General features: G+C 30.8%; 2 protein-coding genes across 4 annotated transcripts in view; one reads left to right on the top strand and one right to left on the bottom strand.

Moving 5' to 3' along the window:
• LOC127718045 (ribonuclease P protein subunit p30-like) overlaps positions 1–248 on the bottom strand; it is a 29377-nt gene extending 29129 nt beyond the window's left edge. The window contains exon 1 of the mRNA XM_052223948.1: positions 124–248. Coding sequence (XP_052079908.1) covers positions 124–202 — 79 coding nt within the window. The 5' untranslated portion in view covers positions 203–248. The remainder of the gene's footprint in view (positions 1–123) is intronic.
• LOC127717958 (cilia- and flagella-associated protein 100-like) lies at positions 237–23955 on the top strand. Of its 3 annotated transcripts, none has more exons than XM_052223842.1 (16): positions 237–308; positions 1754–1826; positions 2626–2706; positions 4289–4380; positions 4857–5037; positions 5640–5707; positions 6348–6511; positions 8090–8246; positions 9691–9881; positions 10561–10609; positions 11353–11504; positions 12189–12287; positions 19616–19732; positions 21514–21610; positions 22185–22304; positions 23410–23955. In XM_052223842.1, exons 2-16 carry the CDS (start codon positions 1766–1768, stop codon positions 23524–23526), a joined length of 1746 nt encoding a protein of 581 aa, XP_052079802.1. In that variant the 5' UTR covers positions 237–308; positions 1754–1765; the 3' UTR covers positions 23527–23955. The 3 variants fall into 3 exon arrangements, with proteins under 3 accessions (XP_052079802.1, XP_052079810.1, XP_052079808.1); XM_052223850.1 differs by lacking the exon at positions 8090–8246 and adding an exon at positions 6975–7131 and having other exon boundaries at positions 243–308; XM_052223848.1 differs by lacking the exon at positions 237–308 and adding an exon at positions 377–398.
• Positions 23956–25228: the final 1273 nt, after the last annotated feature.

Genomic DNA, 25228 nt, shown 5'->3' on the forward strand with positions numbered 1-25228 from the left:
AACTGTCTCGAAAGCAACTGAACTGGAGTAATATGGCATTGATTTCATGAATACACAACTTTTACCATAGAAGTAAACGTTTCATAATACCGTATATTGATTTAATCAAAATCTGATATTTACGTTTTGCTGCCATAGCAAGTGTTTTGGCTAAAGATTGCTTTTCGCTAATCTGCACGTTGAAATCCATGAAGTTAGCCATTTCGGAAGTCAATATTGCTTACTGCCCCTTGTCAGAAAAATTTACTTCCGGAGTTTGTAACCACGGAAATTGTAAACAGTGGGAGCCTGTGAATTTACATTAATTGGTAACTTTAGCTTTGTACAAGAGTACAAATTCCCATGATTAATTATTTTTTGAAGAACTGATTTGAATACTTAAAGCATTTTTCAATCATGCAAGTATTTTCTTCTTTTGACTTTTCTAGCTGAAACTTTAAATAATTTGGTGTAAATTGAAGTGATAAAGATAAAATAAATAGATTTGTACAAACGATGAATGATACTCCTTTACAAATTGCTCAAATAATATGAGGCAGGTATTCTACTGATCTCTTGAATGTTATATTAGTTACAAATTATATTTTAATAGTCTAAATAGACGACTTTCAAATTCATGAATTTTCTGGATAAATATATATCATTTATATGTTACAATGCTTGTGTTGAAACCTCACAGTAAGAACTGTTTGTTCAATGACATCTTTCATGTCTATTGACCTCAGGTCAACTGATGTAAATCATTCATCATAAGCTACTAAAGATTGGTCTTCACATACTTTTTCGTTAATCAAAATATATGTACCAATTTTCAAGAAATTGTATTCTCTATTCAGGGTCCGACACTCACGGTTGTCCGATTGCCCCCCTTCAATGCATATATTTCGTCATTTGTTCGCACTGAATTCCCCATTTTACCAAAAATAGATCAAGTTTAAAAATATTGGCCAATCAGGCGGCCACGGCGTTGCTTAGTCATTATTGTTATCAATCGGGACACCACTCTGGCGTTTCTGACGCACATGTTATTCCCACCGACCAATGGAAAGTGGAGGTCTATTTTCGTTGTTCTAACTTTAGAATTTGACATCGGATGTGTATTTCCCTAAGATGGAAAAACGTAAAAGCTTGAACATGTTGAAAGAGAAAATGAAATTAAACTTTAACAAATTTGTCAGTTAATGTCAGTTTATCAAGAAGGTTTTTTTGAAATGGCATTTCTTAGATAAATTATTATGAAATAAATATCTCTATGTAAATGATCCAATTTCCGTATATTCGTCGATCTTTTCCCTCCCTTTGAATTATATTCTCGATTCAACTATAATTAAAAAATCAGTTCATGACACATCCTGCTATTTTGGTGTAATAAGATACAAATTTCCTGGAAATTGGTCACTCCAGAAAGAAGCAAAAATGAATGGAGTTTTTAATTAATAAAGTTGCATTATCTAATTTTCTTGATCTGTATAATACTTCATAAATAGGTTTTTTCATCGAGCAGTAACATCAGTATACTATAATTATATGTGACATCAGAACATAAGATCAGATCAAGTTTGTAACAAAGTCTCATATCAGATTTTCAGTTAAACTCAAATTGTATCTATATATAAAGAAGAAATGTTTATGATGTATTATGCACATTGTATTTAGAGCAGAGTACAAAAGAATATACAAACAAATCCCCTAGGAAAAGAGATTTCAAGGAAGTAAAACTGATGACTTCATATTTTATATTGTATAATTTCAGATTTAATACAAAATGGGAGACTCTCCAACAGGCGCCCCTTCTCCTGACACAGAAGCTTCAGGGAAAAAGTCTAGTAAGTAGTTATTTAGTTCAAGCATTTAAGCAGTAAGCAAGAAAAGATTTGAGTATGTTACACATAAATATAGTCTATTATTAGGTTATATCAAATAGATTTGTCTTTCTTTATTGACTATAAAGACCAGGGGATGAGGATAGATCAATATAAGAAAAGACACTAACCATTCATCCTTTGGTGGGGACATGTTTTTTTTATTTCTCTCAGGCCAACTTTTCTTTTTTAGTACATTTGTCTATTCAAAAACAAACTTATTTTTAATGAAATACAGGAACAAGACATTTTTTTAACCCCCCCCCCCCCCCCTTAAATTTCAATGGAAACATGAATATTCACTTCATTCAAAAACAGTTTTTCAAGAAATTTAGTGTCAAAACAATTCATTTATAAATTATGCCCCCCCCCCACCCCCACAAAAAATGAATGTTTGGTGCCTAAGGATATAGATAAAAGAAAAAGTACCTCAATGACACTTTTTGAATTCTTTCCTATATGAATTTTGGTCATAAAGACATTTTCCTTGAACAAATTATGAAAAAATATAAATTTTGGGACAATAGAATTTAGAATGCATTTGTATAAATCCAATAATTATCTGAAATGGTCTAAAGTTCTGGTTTCTTTAGTCCACTTTCAGTAGACACACATCATCTATCAATTGGATAGTTGTCTCATAGGCAATCATACATGTACCACATCTCCTTACTTTATAATGTTGTGACTTATTTCATGGAATGACTAGTAATAAATGAAAAGTTATTGTGTTGATATTAAAATTATAAATATTTGCTTGTAGGACAGGATGGTTCAAGACAGTCAGGCAGAGTTACTTTCCCTAATTCAGCAAAATCAGGATCTAACAAATCGGTTTTATCAGGTAAAAAATTTGATTTTTTTTTTTGAATTGTTACGATGTTGGATTTTAAACAATCGCTTTGAATATCAATAGAAATATATTGTTGCTGTTAATGTTTGGAGACAGTAACCCAACCATAAGATAAAAAAGCACAATTCTAAAAGGTTATGAAACTGTCTTTCCATGATTAAAAGTATCTTACACTAGTGGTATAAAACATTTTCATAGAATTTTGTTATAATTGTTTTTGTGAAAAAGTTTAAAGAACTACAATTGGTTAATATTCATTCTAACATGACGTTCTTCAAACGCATTGAGTACACACCCGTGGTAAAATATGAATATTATTTTTTGGCTGTTCCGATCGTACTCCCGCGTCATATGCTTTTTTATGAATGAGCTACCCGACGTCATAGAACGATGACGTAAGAATATAAGCATTTTACAGGAAAATACACGCTTGTGAAACCGAAAAATCATCACAACAAGGAAACGTAAACAAACGATGCTTAAATGTGTTATATCAGCCATTTTTTGTATACATATAAGACATATAAGTACAATTATCATTTAGATTCATCCAAACCTATCTAAATATGTTATTGTAAATAGTTTAACCATGTCATTTATTCAGTTTGCTCCGGTCTGTTACATCAATTTAATAGTGCGTTTATTTATGGGAACGGCAAATAATGCCTTCATCTAGAGCGCTTCGATCCAAAACAATTGCCGTATTTGTCCTATTAGAATCGAAATATTCATGGGGCTTGAATATATCGTGATTTTATAAAATGTCTATTTTTTCAAAGAAAATTAAAACAACAAAAGAAGGTTTGGGGTTAAAGGTCAATGAGATAGGAATCCTATAACATAAGCAACCAAATATCATCTAGAGGTCACCATATTGTCTTCAACAATCAACGTTTTTCTTTTTGGTAATATTTTTTATGAAATTGGCACAAAATGCAAACTTATTGAGTTTTTTTCTTCAACTATCGTGTATTTTCAAACTAAATTATTGTAAATTCAGAAATTTTTATGATGTTGTGATTGCAAAAAAATGTAAATGAAGATGTACGTACATTGTACATGTACTACTTTAATTGGAATTCACATTATGAATTTAGAAACATTAAAAAGTGAAATGACCAAAAATACCGAACTCCAAGGAAAATTCAAATCGGAAAGTCCCTTATCAAATGGCAAAATCAAAAGCTCAAACACATCAAACGAATGGAAAACAACTGTCATATTCCTGACTTGGTACAGGCATTTCCTTATGTAGAAAATGGTGGATTAAATTTAAACCTGGTTTTATAGATAATTGTATGCATTTCTTCCATTATTCAACAAATTCCTGAGCAACCCAAAATGTAATGACAGGAAAAATATTACCAGAAATATTAAGATATTGACAAAAATGTCAACATGAAACCTGCTGATGGTTGAAGTTACAATCTAAAAAATTTTAAAAAGATGATTTAAGACCAGTAATTTTCAATACCATTAAAATGCAATATGCATAAGCAATCAGGGTGCTGTATTATCAATGTGACATGTATAAAAGTTTAACCTAGTTAAAAAAAATGTAAATATTCTATAGATGATATGGTTCCACAAGGAAATCCCTTTAAGATGCCCCCAGAGGTTGACATATTTGTCCTTAGAGACAAAGAAAGACAGAGAAAGAAACAGGTATGTTGTAATATTATCATTATTTTTTAAACGCCATTGTTTATTGTAGTTAAACCAGTATATATGACATTATAAATGGCATCCTGGTTTACATTCTCAAGAATTTTTGAAGCAAGGGCATTGCATAATTGTTATTCTAGCAATATAGAATGGGTATCTTAGAAAGTAAAAACTGTTTGGACAGAACTCAGAAAAATCCCTAAATTAAATCAATCTATTTTACTTGGCCAATTATGATTTTCACAAATTTTCATTTGAAATATGTTTGTTAATAATCTAAACAGAATAAATTTACGGCCAATTTTGTTTCTGACATTTGATCTGATGCATGTGCATATGATTTATATGGCATTATGCTAAATAAATTTGAATTATTTTTGTTTGTTTCAAGAAATTATGTTTGAGATTAAAGAAAATTCTGCATCCATGCCTCATAATAATATTTCTATAACGTTAACAACATATCTTATTTCCAGGAAAGATTGAAACAGCGAGAATTGAAAGTACACGAGAAAACAACATATGCTTCTAAAGTGAATTTCCGTACAGCATCTATGATCAGACCAGCTGACTCGGATGAAGATGGGGAGGCAGAGGATTCAGACAAAGCTGTAGCAGTTAAAGACGATCCCCAATTTACAATAGCTGTCACAAGAGGTAGGATTCATTAGTGTTAGAAATGAATTGATTGGCTATTGCAAAATCTTACTGAAAATAAAAGAAGAATGTGTCTGAGGACACGAAGGCCCCGCTCAAACTTAAAACAAATTAAAATGGGATGGAAAGACGGAAAGACAGATGTTCAAGGGTACCACTGAATGCCTCTGATGCCTACGGTGCCGTCGCTTATGGATGGGGCATACAAATAATTTTTTTTTCTCAAAATCATACAAAAGTTAACTATATAATAAAAAACTCATCAAAGATAACAGGCTTATAATTTTGTACTCCAGACACTCGTTTCCTCTACAAAGACTCTTCTGTGATGCTTGAATCAAAAAAGTTAAAAGACCAAATAAAGTACACAAGGAATTAATGACTTACAAACTATTGGTATTCACAAAGCAATTTCCAAGGCAACATTTTGGTTTTATCAATATCACAGTCAGATTTACCAGTAGTAGTTCTATGTAAATTATGGCTTCATTATTGAATGTCATATGTTTGATTAAAAAGAATTGCAGTTTTGTTACAAGCTTAATTTTTTACAATGTGATTGTGTATTCATGTTTTTATCAATTGTTATACTTACTTTCCAGACCGACATGTAGAAAAAGAATCATTAGCAGAATATATTCAAAAGAAAAGAGAAATGTTTTTAGTGCAGGTATTTATATTTAGATTGTTAGAGTTTAAGGATAGACATCATATTTTGTATATTATTCTGTTGCGTAGCAGCTACTCAGTGCTAGCTCAACAAAAAATAGCATTCTATTAAAGGAGAGATAAATAATTACATTTTACATTGTAGCTACCGAATGAAAATAAAGTAACCAACAAAAATAGACTCTAATTTTGCAGTAAAAGTAATTAAACATGTTAATTTTTTCTGGAGTTTTTATGCCATTGAACATTTAGGCAGTATCACTGTTTTATAAGTACTAAACATGACATGCCTTGTCTTGGTATGTGTCTACAGATTGCTATCTGAGGGGCGGAAGGACCTTTTTCAGGACATAGAAATGAGGCCTTTATTTTTGTTTGGATTCTAGATTTACTCTTATCTTAAAGAATTCTTTTTAAAATAAAAAAGCAGTGATACCATTTACCAGGAAAGGAGAACAGGATTGTGGGTACTTCAATTGGAACAAATGCATGGTCATCAGTTATACAAATATTCAATTTAATTTTTTTTGTGGAATTCGGGATGACACCCCCTCCTACCTGCCTCTTATAATGATTATGAAAATTTAGTTTAAACAAAACATTCATTTGAGCTTTGTTTTAAAGTTGTGTCTGTATTCTAGTATTCACTAGGGGTTAAAAGAGACGAAATTAGGAAACTTGAAGAAATAGCACAGGCTGAGGAGAAAAAATTAGAACAGGCAGAATTGTACTTAGAAGAAGATGCCAGTATGTTTGATGAATTCTTAAAAGAAAATGACACTGGTTCTGTGGAAGCTGTTAGAGAGTAAGTAGGTTAAACTGATCTAAAAAAAAAAACAAACCAAAATGCTGTTACAGAAAAATCATGTTAACTAACTTTCTGCAAGAAAAAATTTGATTTATGATATTGAAACTTATTCAAAATACTTATTGCTGTAAATTCAGAAATTATTGCAAGGTTTTTATTAATGCGAATAATTCGACTATTTGAGTATCGCAATAATAAAAACTCGCATTCTGATATCAAATACATATATCTGTATGTAGCTTTTCCTAAAATCGCAATAATTTCTCAATTTACAGTATTTAAATTTCTGTTTAATGGTCATTCAACTACAACAGCTTTTTTTCAAGATTATGAACTACTCTATAATTGTACACAGAAAATGTTTATGGTTTTTTGTGCATGTCCAAATAATCAATCAGATTGCATATATTTTCATGAATGTATTGAAAGAATCGTTTTCAGTGAAAGCCTATATATTTAGGTATGAAGGTCAAATGAGAGAAAAACAAGAGAAGGTGGCAATGATTAAAGCATTTTCAACAGAGATGAGTCTAATTAGATCTCAAATATCTAATTATGAAGACCTCCTCAGAGAATTTAAATTGTTCAAGAAATTTCTTGAGAAAGTCACACCACAGGTTGGATTTCCTAGAAATGATTTTGTGAGGGAATTGAACATCAAGAGGAGCAATATATATATTTGTTCATACTATAGTAATTCTATGTTGATTGTAATACAATTGAAAATTTAAAAAATGATGAAAAGCAGTAAAAAACAATTCTTTTTCTCATGTTTGCTTTACGATTCAAACATAAATTATTAATTGCAAAGTATATGCTTGATATTTTAACTTTGTGCTACAAGTGTGAGCACAATATTCCAAATTACCTATTCAATGGAGACAAAAAAGGTTTTCTCTATACAATTTTATCGGTTGACCAAAATATTTTTAGACCCAACCACATTATTTTTATGTTGAAAAAAAATTCAAATTTTATAATGAGTCTTTAGTTTCGTTCACAAAATGACTATTTCATACCTTGGTTATCGGGTAGGTTCAAATGAATCATTCCATAGCATGGTTGTTAATTTATGTGTATATATATCTCAATGTGGTTTACCGTTTTAGTTTTCTAAAATCATCTATTCATTTCAAAACCTGTCTCATAATATAGGATTGCTATAGTATGTTCTTTTTACACACTTGCAAATGGTGAATGAAGTTTGAGGCAATAGTAAACAGCAGAAAATCACATGTGTTGATGTTTATGAAGTCTTTTCAGTGGTATTCATTTTGTATTTATCAATATCAAATAAAATGGTTATATACCCCTTAAGTGTTACATATAAAGAAGATTAAAAGAATGGATTCATAAAACTTGAAATCTTCAATTTTCTAAGAAACTTCAACAATTTGATTTATGAGTAAAGTATTCTCGTACTTAAATTTTTATCCAAAATGTGAAGTGAAAATGTTTGAATTTTTATACAGTCGGCAGTGATTTGAATTTATGTTCACAAAACATGTAGATACGTTGTTAGATAGGAAAATGAATACTTCTAATGTTATTAGCATTTTTTTTAATTTTCTCTAGAGCTGAGAATGAAACCAAATCCAAACTGGAAAAAGTCCAAGAAATAAAGAGAGTGAATGCAGACATAATGACAATAAAATCAGAGATCTCTAAATTTGAAGACATTTTAAAAGAATATCAGATGTACAAAAAATTCTTGGATACTCTTACACCACAGGTTTGTGTGATGGGGTGCACATATATGACATATTTGTAAAGTTTATAAATTATTGCTATAATTGAAATTATTTAATACTTAAGATACTGTTTATGCTAAATTTTAAAAGAATATCAGATGTTTTATTTTAAATAATCTGGATACTCTTATGCCACAGATTTGCACAATGGGATGCACATATATATACAAGATATATTTGTTTTTTGAAGATATTGCAATACAAGTATTTGAACTTAAAAAATGTGTTAAAAGGAGAAGGCAATATAAATCTGGGATGTTTATAACATAATGTTTGTTTCAACTATGACTTTAAATAGAATAACATTTTCACTTTTCCTTTTTAAACCCCAAAATTAAAGTACAAAGTGTTTTTATAGCTATAACAAATAATTTATTGACAATGTGAAATTTGGTCTCATAGTAACATGCCTGCCTCTAAATGAGAGAGGCCTTTCAAGTTTGATGGGATCCCATATTTGGTTAATACAAATAACTTAGAAGTTGATATATGCTGCTTTCCTGTATTATATAAAATAAACATATATATAAAGTGCCTAGAAAATTAACCTAACAATGTTAGAGTAAATTTGATTCTTTACTTCCTCCCCAAGCGGGGCTGGAACCTGTATTTTTACTTCTCACTTAGAACTACGACATACATTTTATATACGAGAAAAATTGTGTTGTCAGTTCTTCAACAAATGGTATGTGGTTGATTTGGTCTGACAAACTTACATTACCTTAACCATGTGATTGATCATTTTAAAAATCTGACAAAAGGAGGGTACTAAGTGGGATTGATATTTAATATCAAATTGGTATGATACTGTCAAATGTTGTTTAAAGTTTCTCAGTTGGATATTAAATGCTTTCCATCCAAAGCAAATTATTATTGTTTAAAAAATCTAGTGAAGGATTAAAAGTAGGTGATTGAATTTAAATTTTTTTCCATTTTCAATTTTAATACAGCAGAGATACTAATATTCCTATATTATGAAAATTGTTGGTATTAGGTTATAATCAATCAGTTGAGAAACTTTTTTATGCCCCACCTATGGGCATTATATTTTTCGGTCTGTGTGTCTGTTCGTCCGTCCGTACACATGTTCCCTATGATATGATCTTTCTAATTTTTATGTCAAATAAGAGTTTTTACCCCAATTTCACGGTCCACTAAACATAGACAAATGATAGTGCGAGTGGGGCATCCGTGTACTATGGACACATTCTTGATATATTTTATGTTTTGGTCATAAGTTGACAGTGCATCATGTATATGTAGCAAAAGATATTTTGTTTCATTACTTAATTTCATTTTCTGAATCACAATGCACAGACAGGGATTGACTGTTGACAGTATCTTTCTGATCCATATAGAGTTATGTCCCCTTTGTTGATTAAATTTGATTTTTAATTTAAACTAACACTATTAATATTTCAACAGGAAATAAGAGAAGAACAAATTAAAAGGAGAGATAAGAGAAGGGAAGAGAAAAAGAAAGAAAGAGAGGCTGCTAAAAAGGAAAAGAAGGGTAGCATAGATGCAGGAGAAAAATCTGCTGATTTATTGAAAGGAAGGAAGAAACCACCAGTTGGAAGACTTCAGACACAAAAAACTGGTTCAGCAAGCAAAAAGTAAGCAGTACTAGCATTAACTTTATTATATGATGTCTTATACCCTTCAGGAGTACCTGAGATCACTCCTGGATTTTGGCGGGTCCCTATGTTAACAATGCTTAGATTTACGTTTTCTATGTAGTGTTTTAAAGACTGTTGTATGTCTACTCGTCTTTTTTTTCTTTTTTTGACATAGTTTTATTGGTCTCTCATAGACTTATGAGTTTTGATTGTCTCCCTTTGGTATCTTCTGCCTCTTTTACAAATACATGTATGCATAATTTGAAGTGGATTAAATTTCTTTCGCTTGACTCTGAATATTACTTGTAACATTTTCAGAAGACCATTCATACATTATTTAGTTTGAGTTACCTGTGATATTCTTAGTCTCGCTCTAAAATATTTAGCCATTTTTAGATACCATGCTTGTGATTTTCCCAGGCATTAATAAGTTTTATGAGTTTCTAGCAGAAGTTTGAAGTCCTGTTGATTACTTTATCTGTTTTCATTTGAAAACTTGTAAATTTCACCAAAAATTTCAGCTACTGATTCAAAATTACCTCTGTTAAAATGCTTAGATTATAATTCCAAACTGGAGGTTAACATGTAGGAAATATTGTTGAAAAAAATAGGGGGCCATAACCCTCTTCTCCCCTTGGTTCTGCCACTGATTTATATATTATTGTTTATGTTGTAGAGCTGAGCAGGCTGCCAGCACACCAGCAGAGGAATCATCTGATGATGATGTAAGTATATAATCACTGCAATATTTTTTAGGAAAGACTGCATTTGAGTCTATTTTGTCCTTTCAGCTCAAAATTTTGAGATATTATTTAATTTGTAGTTATGCCTTTCAATTTCATGAATACTAAAAAAATCATTAGAAGTAGTTAATTGTTTAAAAAATTCTTCCATTGAGTCTTGGGACTTAAAGGAAGCCATTTTAAAGAAATGAAAATTAATACAAAATTGTTTGATACAATCATGTGGTCATGCATTTCAATTTCATAAATACTGAAAAAGTCATTAGAATAAATGAAATTAAGTAAGACAAAGATATAGCTGGAATTTAAAATTCAGTTAAAAAAATGAGCTCAACTATGGGAAATTGGACACCTACTTGAAGATGAAAAAAATAATTTCTAGGAGTTTTTCCAAGCTCTTTAATTTGTTTATGGTCATTTATAATTGTCATTTTTGTATAGAATCCATCCTGTACAGTGTTAACCAGTTTTATTGTAACTAATAATTTCAGGGTAAATTTTTGTAGGAGCCAATCAAAAATTGGCCTATGGATCGAATCAAAATTTCTTAGTCATAAAAGCTTTGATTTGGTTAACTTTACTGTAGCTCTGCCTTCAGAAAGTAATGCTGGTTTCTGCACATGCAAATTTTAAATAGCTTTTTAGGAATTGAAATTAGAATTAACCACTTATAAGAAAAATGGGTGTACAGGAAAAGATCATTGAGTGTTTTTACTTTTTTGTAGGAACTAGAATTGTTCTTCGCTGGTCCCCAGCAACTGTTAGATATTTTTGCTGAACTTGAGGAACAAAATTTATCTTTAATACAAAATAGTCAAGAAACAGAAGAAAATTTAGAAGAAATGAAAACAAATATTAAACAAACAAAGGTTAAAATGTAAGTATTTATTGACCAACCTACCAGTAGATTTCATGTGCATGTTTAATAGGAAAGGTCTATTGGTCACTTGGGTAAAATTGGGTTTAAAGGCACATTGATCAATGAAAACAGTTAGGGGAAAATGTTTACATGGTTAAGCCATTTATATATTTTATTTCTTAATGGGACTAATTTTGATTGGTATTTTGTTAGACATAAAGTATTTATGTGCAAGCAATTTTCTTGCATCTTACTTGATCACAAAATAAGCAAAAATAACACCAGCACGAAACGATCCATGTTTAATTAAATACTGTCTTTGTATATAAGAATAGTCAGCTTTATTATAATTGAGTATGATTTAAATTGAAAACTTAATTGAAATGCAGTTTCAAACAATTATGAGAACAATACTGATGTCATTTATACAAAGTATCAATGGATTTTCAGTAATTAAAAAAATCTTCTTAAAACAGCAGACAATGAGAAAAAAAATGGGATTAGGTTAAAGGTCAACACAAGTATACTAATATATACACCTGCTTTTGAAGGTAAACAATTTTAATAACAAGACAAATTTTTATTGCATTTGAACACTTTAATATTGATATATTTTTTTAAACTAAAAGATTAATGTGTTTTAACTATATTCGTGTTTGATTTTATGTAATCAACAACTATATTTTCTTTCTTTTCTTTCAGGGAAAAAGAGACAGCCATATTGAAAGAACAAATAAGCAAACTAACTAATCAAATCAAAAGGGAAGAAAGCAAAGCACAAGATTTAAAGATCAGGGCAAAGTATGTATATTTACAAATATATCAGTTTTTATCACAATAAAAAAGGTACTCATTTATCTCATGATATAATGAAATTATGCTCATAAAGTAATTTCCACTTTAGTTATATAAATGTTATGAACCAGTGCAACGTCAAGTTTAATGTACAAATGTGAACTAATAAGTTAAAATTTACATTTGACAATCTGGATGCAGTTATTTTGAAGACAAGTAAGTTAAGTCTTACTGATCACATATCAACTAAGTAATTACACATATACACCAAAAGAAAATCAAACACACCTCCTTCAAGCTTTCCTCCAAGCTATCATCCTTTATTCCCTATTTTCATTTTCAAAAAGTTGTCTCCCATGCATGTCTTCAGTATTTGCATGAATTGTCTCCCTTTTGGGTAGATAGATATAAATTTCTCACTATGAATTTTAGTTGATAAAATAGTTCTTAACTATATATGAAATTATATGTATGAAATTTTATAGAATGAATAGAAATATTTAGTGGTAAGGACTACTCTAAAACTATTTTGGAAAATGATAAAAAGAGTAAAAAATTCTTTATCATCTGGAAATTGTCTAACTTAACTTGAATTAGAAAATAGGGAATTGCTATCAAGAAATTTGCTTCCCAAAAAGCTTGATCAACAGTCATCCTGAATATGCATGAAATTTACCAGTGAATGTTAAACAAACAACAATCAATCAATTCATCACCATCCATGGAACTTTTTATAAGAAGCTGAAACAACCTGAACTTGACTAGATGTGACCACTGAACACATTTTGAAATAATACAGATTTAATGAAAATATGCATTTCTGGTTTCTTCTTGTGAAAAAAATCATGTGACAGCAAAAACAATTTCTGTGTTAACCAGTTTTTCCTGGAACTGGTCAACTCAATTTGAATTTTATCATATGTCATTAAAAAATTTTGAAAATGCTTAAATAAATTCCTTTTGCTTTATAATGCAAAGATCCTGGTACTTGATTCAAGTCACTTTAAATATACCTTAAATTATGTTAATATGCCATAATTGAAACATACAAGATTCAATAATCTAAAAGGATACAAGATTCTATATTTTAAAAGGATACAAGATTCAATATTTTAAAGGATACAAGATTCAATGTTTTAAAAGGATACAAGATTCAATATTGTAAAAGGATACAAGATTCAATGTTTTAAAAGGATACAAGATTCAATATTCTAAAAGGATACAAGATTCAATATTTTAAAAGGATACAAGATTCAATATTTTAAAAGGAAGGTCTTGACTGCATAGTTGATGCATAGTTGAGCTGACTATTTTAATGATTATATTGTATTATCCATATGACCCCTGTTCTGTTATATGGGAGCATGGTAATGTTAATGTATAGCATGTTAAGATTATGCACTTATTGAACCTAAGCATGAGACACGGACCCTAAAAATATGCAGTTAAACTATTTTACCTGTTAAAGTTAATATCTAACTTTTGGACTCTGCATACAATAAATTTGACCTTTGAACTCCTTATATAATGTTTATCCCTGTAGGAATATGAAACGGGTTCTTATTATGTATAAGTAATGTATTCCTTGCTTTTTATAATTAGTCAATTTGTTATTTTATTCTTTATATATTAGTGATGTGAAAACTACAGCAGATGAATGGGGGTAAAAATATAAAGGAAATTTAAACATTTTAGAAACTTTTCAGGAATATTCACTCATTAATTATATTTTATTCCCCTTTTATATCTATTCTGTTTAAAGTATATCTGTTTTTTTTTTATTATATGATAAATTGTTACTTATTTTTCTTGATACTGAATATCAATAAAGGTTTAATTGAAATTGAAAAATTATGATAATTTTTTGAATACAGATTCAGAGGCTAAAAACTTATTCTTCTTGATACTGAATATGAATAGAGGTTTAATTGAAATTAAAAATGTGTGATATTGTTTTAAATACTGATTCAGAGACTAAAATATTAAGTTTGAAACATACATTTAATGTTAAAGTTCTGAAATTGAATTAAACTTAAATCCTGAAAAGAATCTACCTCAATATATCCTAATAAATAAAATGTTTAGACTTTGATACACTATCAAACACTCAAACTTGTGAATCAGAAAAAAAAATGGATAATTTCAAGGTTTTCATCCAAATTGTTTTTTATGAAACATGTTTGAAGATTATCATGCACAGTCAAATTAAAAAAATAAGTGTATTGGAATGAAATAATTGCTGAAAATGTCGATATGTAATTTTATTGTCTCAAATAATGCATTCTGACAATTAGTCAGAATACCATTAGTTATTTTGACTTTAACATAGTTATTTGAATTTAAATCTTTTAAAAAAAATTAGTTTTTCCAAAAAAAAATTCTTTTATTTATTTTTCTCTTTTTCATATTAATTAAAACTTTACTGTTGAAGCAAAGAATGTTGCAACTGGTAAACTTTAGTTTTTATCTACTCAAATTTTTTCTAGTACATTCCGTGAAAATACCATTACAATATTGTTCAACCAATCAGATTGAATCATACATGTTTGATAGTGTATTTTGGTTTGAATTATATATTAAATAAAAAAAATATGATATATATGTTTTTTAAGGCAAACATATAAAAATGTTAAACAGTGATGATTGTTGCTTCTTGGTTGATGGAAGTACATTATTAATTTGTATTTAAAGTAATATTCAAGTATTGTAAATTCAAAACATTTTGCAACTTTTTTCTCATTGTGAAAATTGCAATTATATGATATCGTTATCGAAAAAAATAAAAACTTGCATGTTTAAATTTTGACTGCATTATTTATATGCATTATTTATGAAATAGTGATAACTAATCTCACATTTTAGTCCAATGTTAACAATCAAGTTAATAAATGCATGCAATAATTTCTGAATTTACAGTATTTAAGGTTAAACAATACATTGATAATATTGATATTAAAACTAAACATTTATTATATCCAAACTATAAAAAAACAACATCCTGGGTATGGCAAGGAAATTATTTAATTGTGGTCGACATGTTTCACCACTAGAGTGGCTTCATCAGGACAATATTGGATAGTAAAATACACTGAAGTACATAAAACGTGGTTCATCTGGGGGAACATTTTGACCACAATATAATAATTTCCTTGCAGTAACAAGGATGTTGTTGTCTTTTTATAGTTTTGATTTATGAGGTTTTAAGACAACTGCAGCATACTGCAGTGTCCATCCTGATAACTCTACCAGCTTGTACCACCAGAAGGTGTTGGTTAACTTGACTTATTTATAATTTTATATATTAAAGGGTACATTATGGAAGTAACAGTGATTCTATACCTCTGATAGATTCTTGAAATGTTGGACGTTAAAGGGCCATCTGTACTTTAAACCTAATGTTTCATATTTTATGAATGAAATGTATTATATGAAATCCGAAATCATTATTTTAAGTTGTTTGAAATTTAAGCTTATGATGAGTTGAATTGCATCCATTTATAAAGGTATTCATCTTATTTTATGGTAAGCGTGAAATGTTTAACCTTACATATATTCTCTAGCTACCAATCAAATGCATTGTAATTTCAGAAAAAAAAATATTGCTGTATATAGATATAAGAAGATGTGGCATGAGTGCCAATGAGACAACTCTCCATCCAAGTCACAATTTGTAAAAGTAAACCATTATAGGTCAAAGAACGGCCTTCAAACAGCAAGCTATAAAGGGCCCCAAAAATGACTAGTGTAAAACCATTCAAACAAGAAAACCAACGGTCTAATTTATATAAAAAAACGAGAAACGAGAAACATTTATGAACCACATCAACAAAAGACAACCACTGAACATCAGTGTATATATCTATGTCTCATTTAAAGATAATTTTATAAGTTTATTTTACCACAGTTTCATTGTAAATTTAAGTTAAGCTGCTATGATTTTTTTCAATGCCTTAATAAGATAAAAGTACATCTAACCAGTTAAAAAAAGAAAGCAATCATGGTAATAGGTTGAAACATATTCACTTAAATAATTAGTTGTCACAAAGAAAAAAAAACAATGTATTTTGCTGAAGCTGGATGTTATGTTTTAATTCATGGGAGAGGAGTTACTGTAGATTCATTTATTATCAAGGGTACAATTACCAATTTTCGTGGATTGTGGAAAAATTGTACTTTGTGGATTTTTGGTTTTGCAAAGTCTGCATACAGGTATATAAAAAAAAAATTTTCAATGAATATTTAAATTTGTGGTTCACCTTTAAGCACGAAATCCACGAAAATTGGTATCCCATGGGTAATAATGAATTCGCAGGAGTACAGACAAGATGATAAAGTTAAAAATCACTCTTTGTGGTGAATTTTCACAGTGAATGCAGGTGATTGTTGTTATTCTCTCTGAAATATCTATTTATTACATAGGTAGTATATAACATGGTCATAATTCAGAAGATGTCCCTCAAAATCACCAGCAATCACCCTGATTTACTCAACACCTGCAACAGTGATTTTTAACTGAATCACCTTGTTTGTCCTGTATGTGGTTATCAACTTTTTCCAATCCTTGAATCAAATTATATACTTTATGTTGTCAGTTGTCTATTTCCTAAATAATGTAACAAGGTGATATATTGTATCATGTCAATTTCATGTCACATCACTTGTCTTCATAATCTGAAGCTCATTTAGGATTGAAAATAAATACATTTTTGTGTTGACATTTTGATGGCTATTATTGTTGTCATTTTTGTCGAGCCTGCGACTTTTGTTGCAGAAAGCTCGACATAGGGATAGTGATCCGGTGGCGGCGGCGTTAGCTAACTTTTTAAAAGCTTTATATTTTAGAAGCTAGAAGACCTGGATGCTTCATACTTTGTATATAGATGCCTCATGTTACGAAGTTTCCGTCAGTCACATGTCCAATGTCCTTGACCTCATTTTCATGGTTCAGTGACTACTTGAAAAAAAAGTTCAGATTTTTTGTTACGTTTAATTCTCTCTTATTATAAGTAATAGGATAACTATATTTGGTATGTGCGTACCTTACAAGGTCCTCATCCCCGTCAGACAGTTTTCACTTGACCTCAACCTCATTTCATGGATCAGTGAACAAGGTTAAGTTTTGGTGGTCAAGTCCATATCTCAGATACTATAAGCAATAGGTCTTGTATATTCGGTGTATGGAAGGACTATAAGGTGTACATGTCCAACTGGCAGGTGTCATCTGACCTTGACCCCATTTTCATGGTTCAGTGGTTATAGTTAAGTTTTTGTGTTTTGGTCTGTTTTTCTTATACTGTATGCAATAGGTCTACTATATTTGGTGTATGGAATGATAGTAAGGTGTACATGTCTAGCTGGCAGGTTTCATCTGACCTTGACCTCATTTTCATGGTTCAGTGGTCAAAGTTAAGTTTTTGAGTTTTGGTCTTTTTTTCTAATACTATATGCAATAGGTCAACTATATTTGGTATATGGAAATATTTTATGATCTATATGTCGGTCGCACAGGTTTTATTTGACCTTGACCTCATTTTCACGGTTCATTGCTCAGTGTTAAGTTTTTGTGTTGTGGTCTGTTTTTCTTAAACTATAAGCAATAGGTCAACTATATTTGTTGTATGGAAGAATTGTTAGCTGTACATGTCTGCCTGGCATGGTTCATCTGACCTTGACCTCATTTTCATGGTTCATTGGTCAATGTTTAGTTTTTTTGTCGAGCCTGCGACTTTTGTCGCAGAAAGCTCGACATAGGGATAGCGATCCGGCGGCGGCGGCGGCGGCGGCTACGGCGGCGGCGGCGGCGTTAGCTAACTTCTTAAAAGCTTTATATTTTAGAAGATGGAAGACCTGGATGCTTCATACTTTGTATATGGATGCCTCATGTTACGAAGTTTCCGTCAGTCACATGTCCAATGTCCTTGACCTCATTTTCATGGTTCAGTGACTACTTGAAAAAAAAGTTCAGATTTTTTGTAATGTTAAATTCTCTCTTATTATAAGTAATAGGATAACTATATTTGGTATGTGCGTACCTTGCAAGGTCCTCATGCCCGTCAGACAGTTTTCACTTGACCTCGACCTCATTTCATGGATCAGTGAACAAGGTTAAGTTTTCGTGGTCAAGTCCATATCTCAGATACTATAAGCAATAGGTTTAGTATATTCGGTGTATGGAAGGACTGTAAGGTGTACATGTCCAACTGGCAGGTGTCATCTGACCTTGACCTCATTTTCATGGTTCAGTGGTTATAGTTAAGTTTTTGTGTTTTGGTCTGTTTTTCTTATACTGTATGCAATAGGTCTACTATATTTGGTGTATGGAATGATTGTAAGGTGTACATGTCTAGCTGGCAGGTGTCATCTGACCTTGACCTCATTTTCATGGTTCAGTGGTCAAAGTTAAGTTTTTGAGTTTTGGTCTTTTTTTCTAATACTGCATGCAATAGGTCAGCTATATTTGGTGTATGGAATGATTGTAAGGTGTACATGTCTAGCTGGCAGGTGTCATCTTACCTTGACCTCATTTTCATGGTTCAGTGGTCAAAGTTAAGTTTTTGAGTTTTGGTCTTTTTTTCTAATACTATATGCAATAGTTCAACTATATTTGGTGTATGGAAATATTTTATGATCTATATGTCAGTCACGCAGGTTTTATTTGACCTTGACCTCATTTTCAAGGTTCATTGCTCAGTGTTAAGTTTTTGTGTTTTCGTCTGTTTTTCTTAAACTGTAAGCAATAGGTCAACTATATTTGTTGTATGGAAGAATTGTTAGCTGTACATGCCTGCCTAGCATGGTTCATCTGACCTTGACCTCATTTTCATGGTTCATTGGTCAATGTTTAGTTTACTTGGTTAATGTTAAGTTTATGTGACAGTTGTAATAAAGCTTTATATTTAGGACTATCAACATAATATCAATGATTAGTAAAGAAGGCGAGACATTTCAGCGTGTGCACTCTTGTGGTTAATGTTAAGTTTATGTGACGGTTGTAATAAAGCTTTTTATTTAGGACTATCAACATCATATCAATGATTAATAAAGAAGGATAGACATTTCAGCATGTGCACTCTTGTTAGCTAAAGAATAAAAACATTCTATGATCAAAGTCAGAAAAATATCACTTTTTCTGTTCATCTGTAAACATCTCCCAAGTTTCCAAGCCTCATAGGAAAAAGTTTTATTTTTTTTCTGTCATTTTCTGAGAAAAAAAAATTGTTAAACACTGATATTTTTATTCAGGTTTATAACTTAGCTAGTCCCAAATGAATACTTTTTTTATTATTTAATTTATTTTCTGTATTGACTAATGTAAATTTATACTCCATTTTCAGAATGTTTTCATTTGGAGAATTCAAACAGGAAGACCAGGAGAAAATGTTACTAGAATTAAATAGAAAAGTAGAAGACGTATATAAAACATGTATAGGAGACAATGAAGCACAAATTAGGTAAGGTTAACCTACATTCAGAAGGTACAAATCACAAGTCCTTTAGAGAGTCCTCAAACTGAAAACTGCATATTGCACTATATGTTTATTGAAAGCACATGTACATATATATGAAATTAAGAAAATAGAATAAATATCGAAAATTCAACTTTCTTAAATCCATACGCAAGTTCAAACCAATGCACATCTGAAAGGGGTTAAAATCTGATGCTTTGTGTTGAGAAAGTGTGACACTCTCTGCACATTGAAGAACCCATACAACAACTCTGATAAGTTTGTAGTTGGTCTGCATTGCATGATCTAGATTACTATCTCTATCCAACATGCTGTGGATTCATTTATTTTCGTGGGTACCAATTTTCGTGGATAAAGGAAAACTTGCATGTTCGTGGATATTTAATTTCGTGGTTTTGATGCAGTCTACATACAAGCCTATAGCAAATTTGTCATTCAGGAACATTTAATTTCGTGGTTCACCTGTAACCACGAAATCCACGAAAATTGGTATCCAACGAAAAAAAATGAATCCACAGTACCCTTTTTTCCCAGTGATAGTGCAACTTTTGTGCCCTTCATCCCAGTCAAATCATTTTGCAGTTTGTATTCATTGTTTATTTGTTCTCGCCCTGAACTAGCCTATGAAATCTTTCCATTAGAAATTAAGCAAACAACCTGGTTAAGAAATTCAAACTCCAGCTGAAATTGTACATATTTCATATGGATCAGAAGTCTATAACATGTAACCTGTACTTATTGGTAGCAGGTCATGAATTAGAAAATTATTAAGGGAATTAAAATTTCATAGTTGTAATTTAAGGAATATGCTTACAACCAAAAAAAACAAGCTACAAATGATTTATACTGTGAACTTAAAGTGTAAAAGATCAGTCATGAACTTGAAAAGTCAAGTCATCAGTTGTGCTGAAATTTCTTGTATCATTTTGTTTACCTTTAATTCAAACAAAATGAAACAAGAAATTTCAGTTTTGAGTTATATTGTTCTTTTTGTGAGGCAGTTTCATTGAAGTTTACCTCACAATCTACTTCTTTTATTAGTTCATCCTGAACAAGCATGAAATATTTGCCACTGGATGTGAAGCAAACAACAATCAATCAATCTTTTATTCATGGTTGACACTTTTACATATAGTGTTATTGAAAGTTCACTTCCATGTCTTTTAAGTAAACATTGAATTTTTAGATATTCCAAAATAGTAACAAAATTGTTATGACAAGTACGGTATTTCACTGTGAACCTTGAAGCTTAGCAGTCGACAAAATTTTATCTGATCACGTGATTAATTCTTTGGTTTGACCAACAAAACTTGTGGGTTGATGGATATGTTTATTGTTTAATTCAAATTTCACTTTACCAAAATACTTGAGTTTTACTGTGCGTATTGCTATGTGTTTCTTTATTCTACATTGGCTAGAAGTATAGGGGAGGGTTGAGATCTCACAAAACATGTTAAACCCCGCCGCATTTTTGCGCCTGTCCCAAGTCAGGAGCCTCTGGCCTTTGTTAGTCTAGTATGTTTTTTAATTTGAGTTCATTTATATGTTTTGGAGTTTAGTGTGATGTCCATTTTCACTACCACACAATTTTATTTAGGGGCCAGCTGAGGACCACCTCTGGGTGCGGGATTTTCTCACTGCATTGAAGACCCATTGGTGGCCTTCGGCTGTTTTCTGCTCTTTGGTCGGATTGTTGTCTCTTTGACATATTCCCCATTTCCATTCTCAATTTTATATGATACAAATGTTTTTATTTTGTTCTTCAGTACATTACAAATGTTAACAAATTTAGAAAACCAGTTAGTAGGATTGTTAGAACAGATAGAAACAATGCCAGCAGACAAAGTAGAAGCTGCAGAAAAGGTGAGGATATATATTCTATATTTGTTACACACTAAAGTTTGTAAATTTAAGTTGAAAGTTTGATTTTTAGCTTGATATTTCAAAGGTGTTTTATAAATCTGTCAAATGATATCCTTTGCACATTCACATGGTGTTAATTTTTCTGACATTAGTAATACAATATTTGACTATTGTTTTTCAGGCCTTTAGACTTTTGAAATTTATGAAGAACTATATATATATAAAAAGTGTCAAAATTTTGCTAATTTTGAGATTTTCCATTAAAGATTTTGATCTAAGTAACAAGCTCACCACAAAATGTTTTGCCAAAAAATGGCTTGTACAATAATGTTTATCTTTGAAGTATATAATTTTGGGTAATGCTGATGCACATATTTAATTTGACTAAAAACTTAAATACTTGTACGGTTTTTGTATGTGCAACATTGTTTTAGAAAATTTCAGAATTATTAGTGCTAATTGGAACATTGTTTAACTCACCATTTTGATTTTTTTTAAAAGTAGTCTGTTAAGTTATTCTTACACCATATAATCATGTGTATATTGCATTTAATTTGTTTCTTAATTTTTAAAGGCTAAAGAAAAAGAAAGAAGATTAAAAATGAGAGAGGAAAAGATGGAAGAACAAAGATTAAAGCAAGAAGAAAGGGTTAGAAAGGCCATGGAAAGAGCAAGAGCTGAACCAAAGAAGCAGGTAAATATGATAAGAGAACTATATCAACTCTGTAATATCACTCAGAACTACCAGTATATCTGAAAAAAATACACGGTACTATTTCTTTCATAGTACTGACTGAAATCTAAATAGTATGACTTCACGTAGAATTTTGCAATACTAGCAGGTATTTGCTTACCATTTTGAGGCACTTGGTATCACATAACATAAATTTTGAATGTAAATTAGAGTTTTTTACACTTCATTGAAGAGGGGCGAAAGATACCAGAGGGACAGACAAACTCATAGATCTAAAATAAACTGACAATGCCATGGCTAAAAAACAAAAAGACAGACAGACAAATAATAGTACACAAGACTCAACATAGAAAACTAAAAACTAAGCAACACGAACCCCACCAAAAACTAGGGGTGATCTCAGGTGCTTCGGAAGGGTAAGCAGATCCTGCTCCACATGTGGCACCCATGGTGTTGCTCATGTTATTACAAATCCGGTAAATAGTCTAATTCAGTAAGTCACATTTGTGGTGTAAAAGGAAGTGGATTGTAATTACGACATAAGGAACATATCCGATATCAACTGTGAAACGGTTATTCCATAACGGTCAACCAACTCGTGATGGTGTCCGTAAAATTTACGATTGGAAGATTTCAACTTCACCATTGGAACTCTTGGTTTAATAGCTTCCTTCTGAGCAGCAACCCTCTATCAAGGAAATCATGATAGGAAATACAAGCCCGGGAATATTGTATCAATTGGGAGATATATACTCCGTATGCAGGTCCTGCTGAATGTATTGATATTTTTACTTCCATTTTATCCTCTTGTTCAATCACAATAAAGAGATTAGCACACTTTTCTAGAGCACATAATATCTTATAAACATATTAGAGATCTGTAATTTTTTTGCACAAATATTTCTATCTAACTTCTTGGTCCTCTAGAAAATTGTTTACTGTGTTAAATTTAGATGCTGCTTATTCCAAAGTTTAATAGATGTATCTTGTTTTGAAAAAGTTAAATATTAAACACTGCAAAGTTTCAAGCACATAGAAGATTTGGTTCTATATTTATTGAAAGTCTGCTTTAAGATCATATACAATTCGTATGTTTATATTTCAGACTGGAAGGAAACTTGTGTTCAGATCCGAACCACCAAAACAAAAGAAAAGAGAGGACGATGGCGCTGGCCAAGACAGTGCTTTGTTAGAGGAAGAACAATACTTATATCATTATTAAATAAATGAGGACAATGATTCAAAAGGAAGGAGGAAATGTTGTATATGATTAAATTTGGATGGACTTTAAACTAACATGACTAAGCCAGGTCAAATAGACATAGCATAAGTGTTCAGAAAAGCCAAAACAATCATGATTTCTAGCCATTGATCTTAGTATGGCAGGTTTCATATGTAACTATAGCAAGGTGATAGTACACTTCAATTTTAATTTACAAACTGAAAATGTGTTATATTCTTCTACTTGCACTTGGAGGAAACACAAGTAGCATTCTTACTAAAAATGCATTTTATGTATTGTGATAAAAATAGAATTTTTGTGAAAGTTTTTTTTATCTTTCACTGGTGTTTATAAATTGTTGTGATATTGAAATTTATTTATCTTACATTTGTTTTTTATTTGAAACAAAATACAATATTTAAAACTTTTGATGATAGTGTGTTGGTCTCTAGTGCAGGACGATTTGGTTATGATCCAATATTGCATGAAACCAGATTTGAAATAATATAAAAATAAGGAGATGTGGTATGATTGCCAATGAGACAACTATCCTCAAAAGTTCAAATGAAGTGGATGTAAGCAATTGTTGGCAACAGTATGGCTTTCATCAATGAGAAAAACCCATACTGTATAGTCGGCTATAAAAGTCCCTGACATGAAAAATATGTAACAATTCAATTGAGAAACGGCCTAATTTGTAAAAAAACAATTTAAGAAAAACAAATATGACAGAAATGAACCAATGACAACCTCTGAACTACAGGCTCCTAACTTGTGATAGGCAAATAAAGAATGTGGCAGAGTTAAACATATTTGCTGGCGCTTTCCAACCCCTTAACCTGGGACAATAGTGCAATGGCACAACACAATATGAACAAACTATACAAAACTATAAAAGGAAAAAACAAATATGAGAAACAGCAATAAACAACAACCACTCATTTACAGGCTCCTGCCTTGGGACAGACACATATAGAATATGAAGGGTTAAACATGTTTGCAGGTGCCCAACCCTCCCTTAACCTTGAACATTGGTGTAACAGCACAACATATGAACAAACTATAAAAATCAGTTGAAAAGGGCTTTGACTTATAATGGTTTACTTTTATAAATTTTGACTTGGATGGAGAGTTGTCTCATTGGCACTCATACCACATCTTCTTATATCTATTAACTCATCAGATCAATACAAGACAGAAAACAAGTAACAAAAACCCAGAACAGACATTAACTGATAACAAAATCAATATTTATACCTATACAAACAATATTCATAGATCTAATTACAGTGTTGAATTGGCAACCTTTATAATAAGTTTATTCAAACTATTGATAAGTTAACAGGATTGTATATAATTAAAAATTGCTCGGTAAACAACATCACAGTAAAAGGATGTGCTATTCCGTTAGAAATAAGTTTTCTACAGCCAAACTTTCAATACAAATCTTTGTAATGGAAGAATTTAGTAAATGTTGTAAGTGATTTGGGATAACGAAATTCCTGACTTAATAATTCACCAGTAATGCATACTATTCTCATTAATATCCAAAATGTAACTACAGACACGGGCATAGCGAAAAAGTTGGGATATATAAACACTGTAAAATTGGTGGCAAAGGAACATCATCATCCCGAAAAGGAAAATTAACACTAAGGAAAGACAAATCGTCCCTTTTGTCGTAAATTTTTGTGTAGAGTTT

Source organism: Mytilus californianus, unplaced genomic scaffold (assembly GCF_021869535.1).
Source record: "Mytilus californianus isolate M0D057914Y unplaced genomic scaffold, xbMytCali1.0.p SCAF_1, whole genome shotgun sequence".
In the NCBI taxonomy this organism is placed as follows: Eukaryota; Metazoa; Mollusca; class Bivalvia; order Mytilida; family Mytilidae; genus Mytilus; species Mytilus californianus.

Coding starts and splice junctions, on each gene's coding strand:
- LOC127717958 (XM_052223842.1), top strand. CDS start 1,766: ATGGGAGACTCTCCAACAGGCGCCCCTTCTCCTGACACAGAAGCTTCA. Junction 4,381..4,856: donor AAAGACAGAGAAAGAAACAG/GTATGTTGTAAT, acceptor TCTTATTTCCAG/GAAAGATTGAAACAGCGAGA. Junction 5,708..6,347: donor GAGAAATGTTTTTAGTGCAG/GTATTTATATTT, acceptor TCTGTATTCTAG/TATTCACTAGGGGTTAAAAG.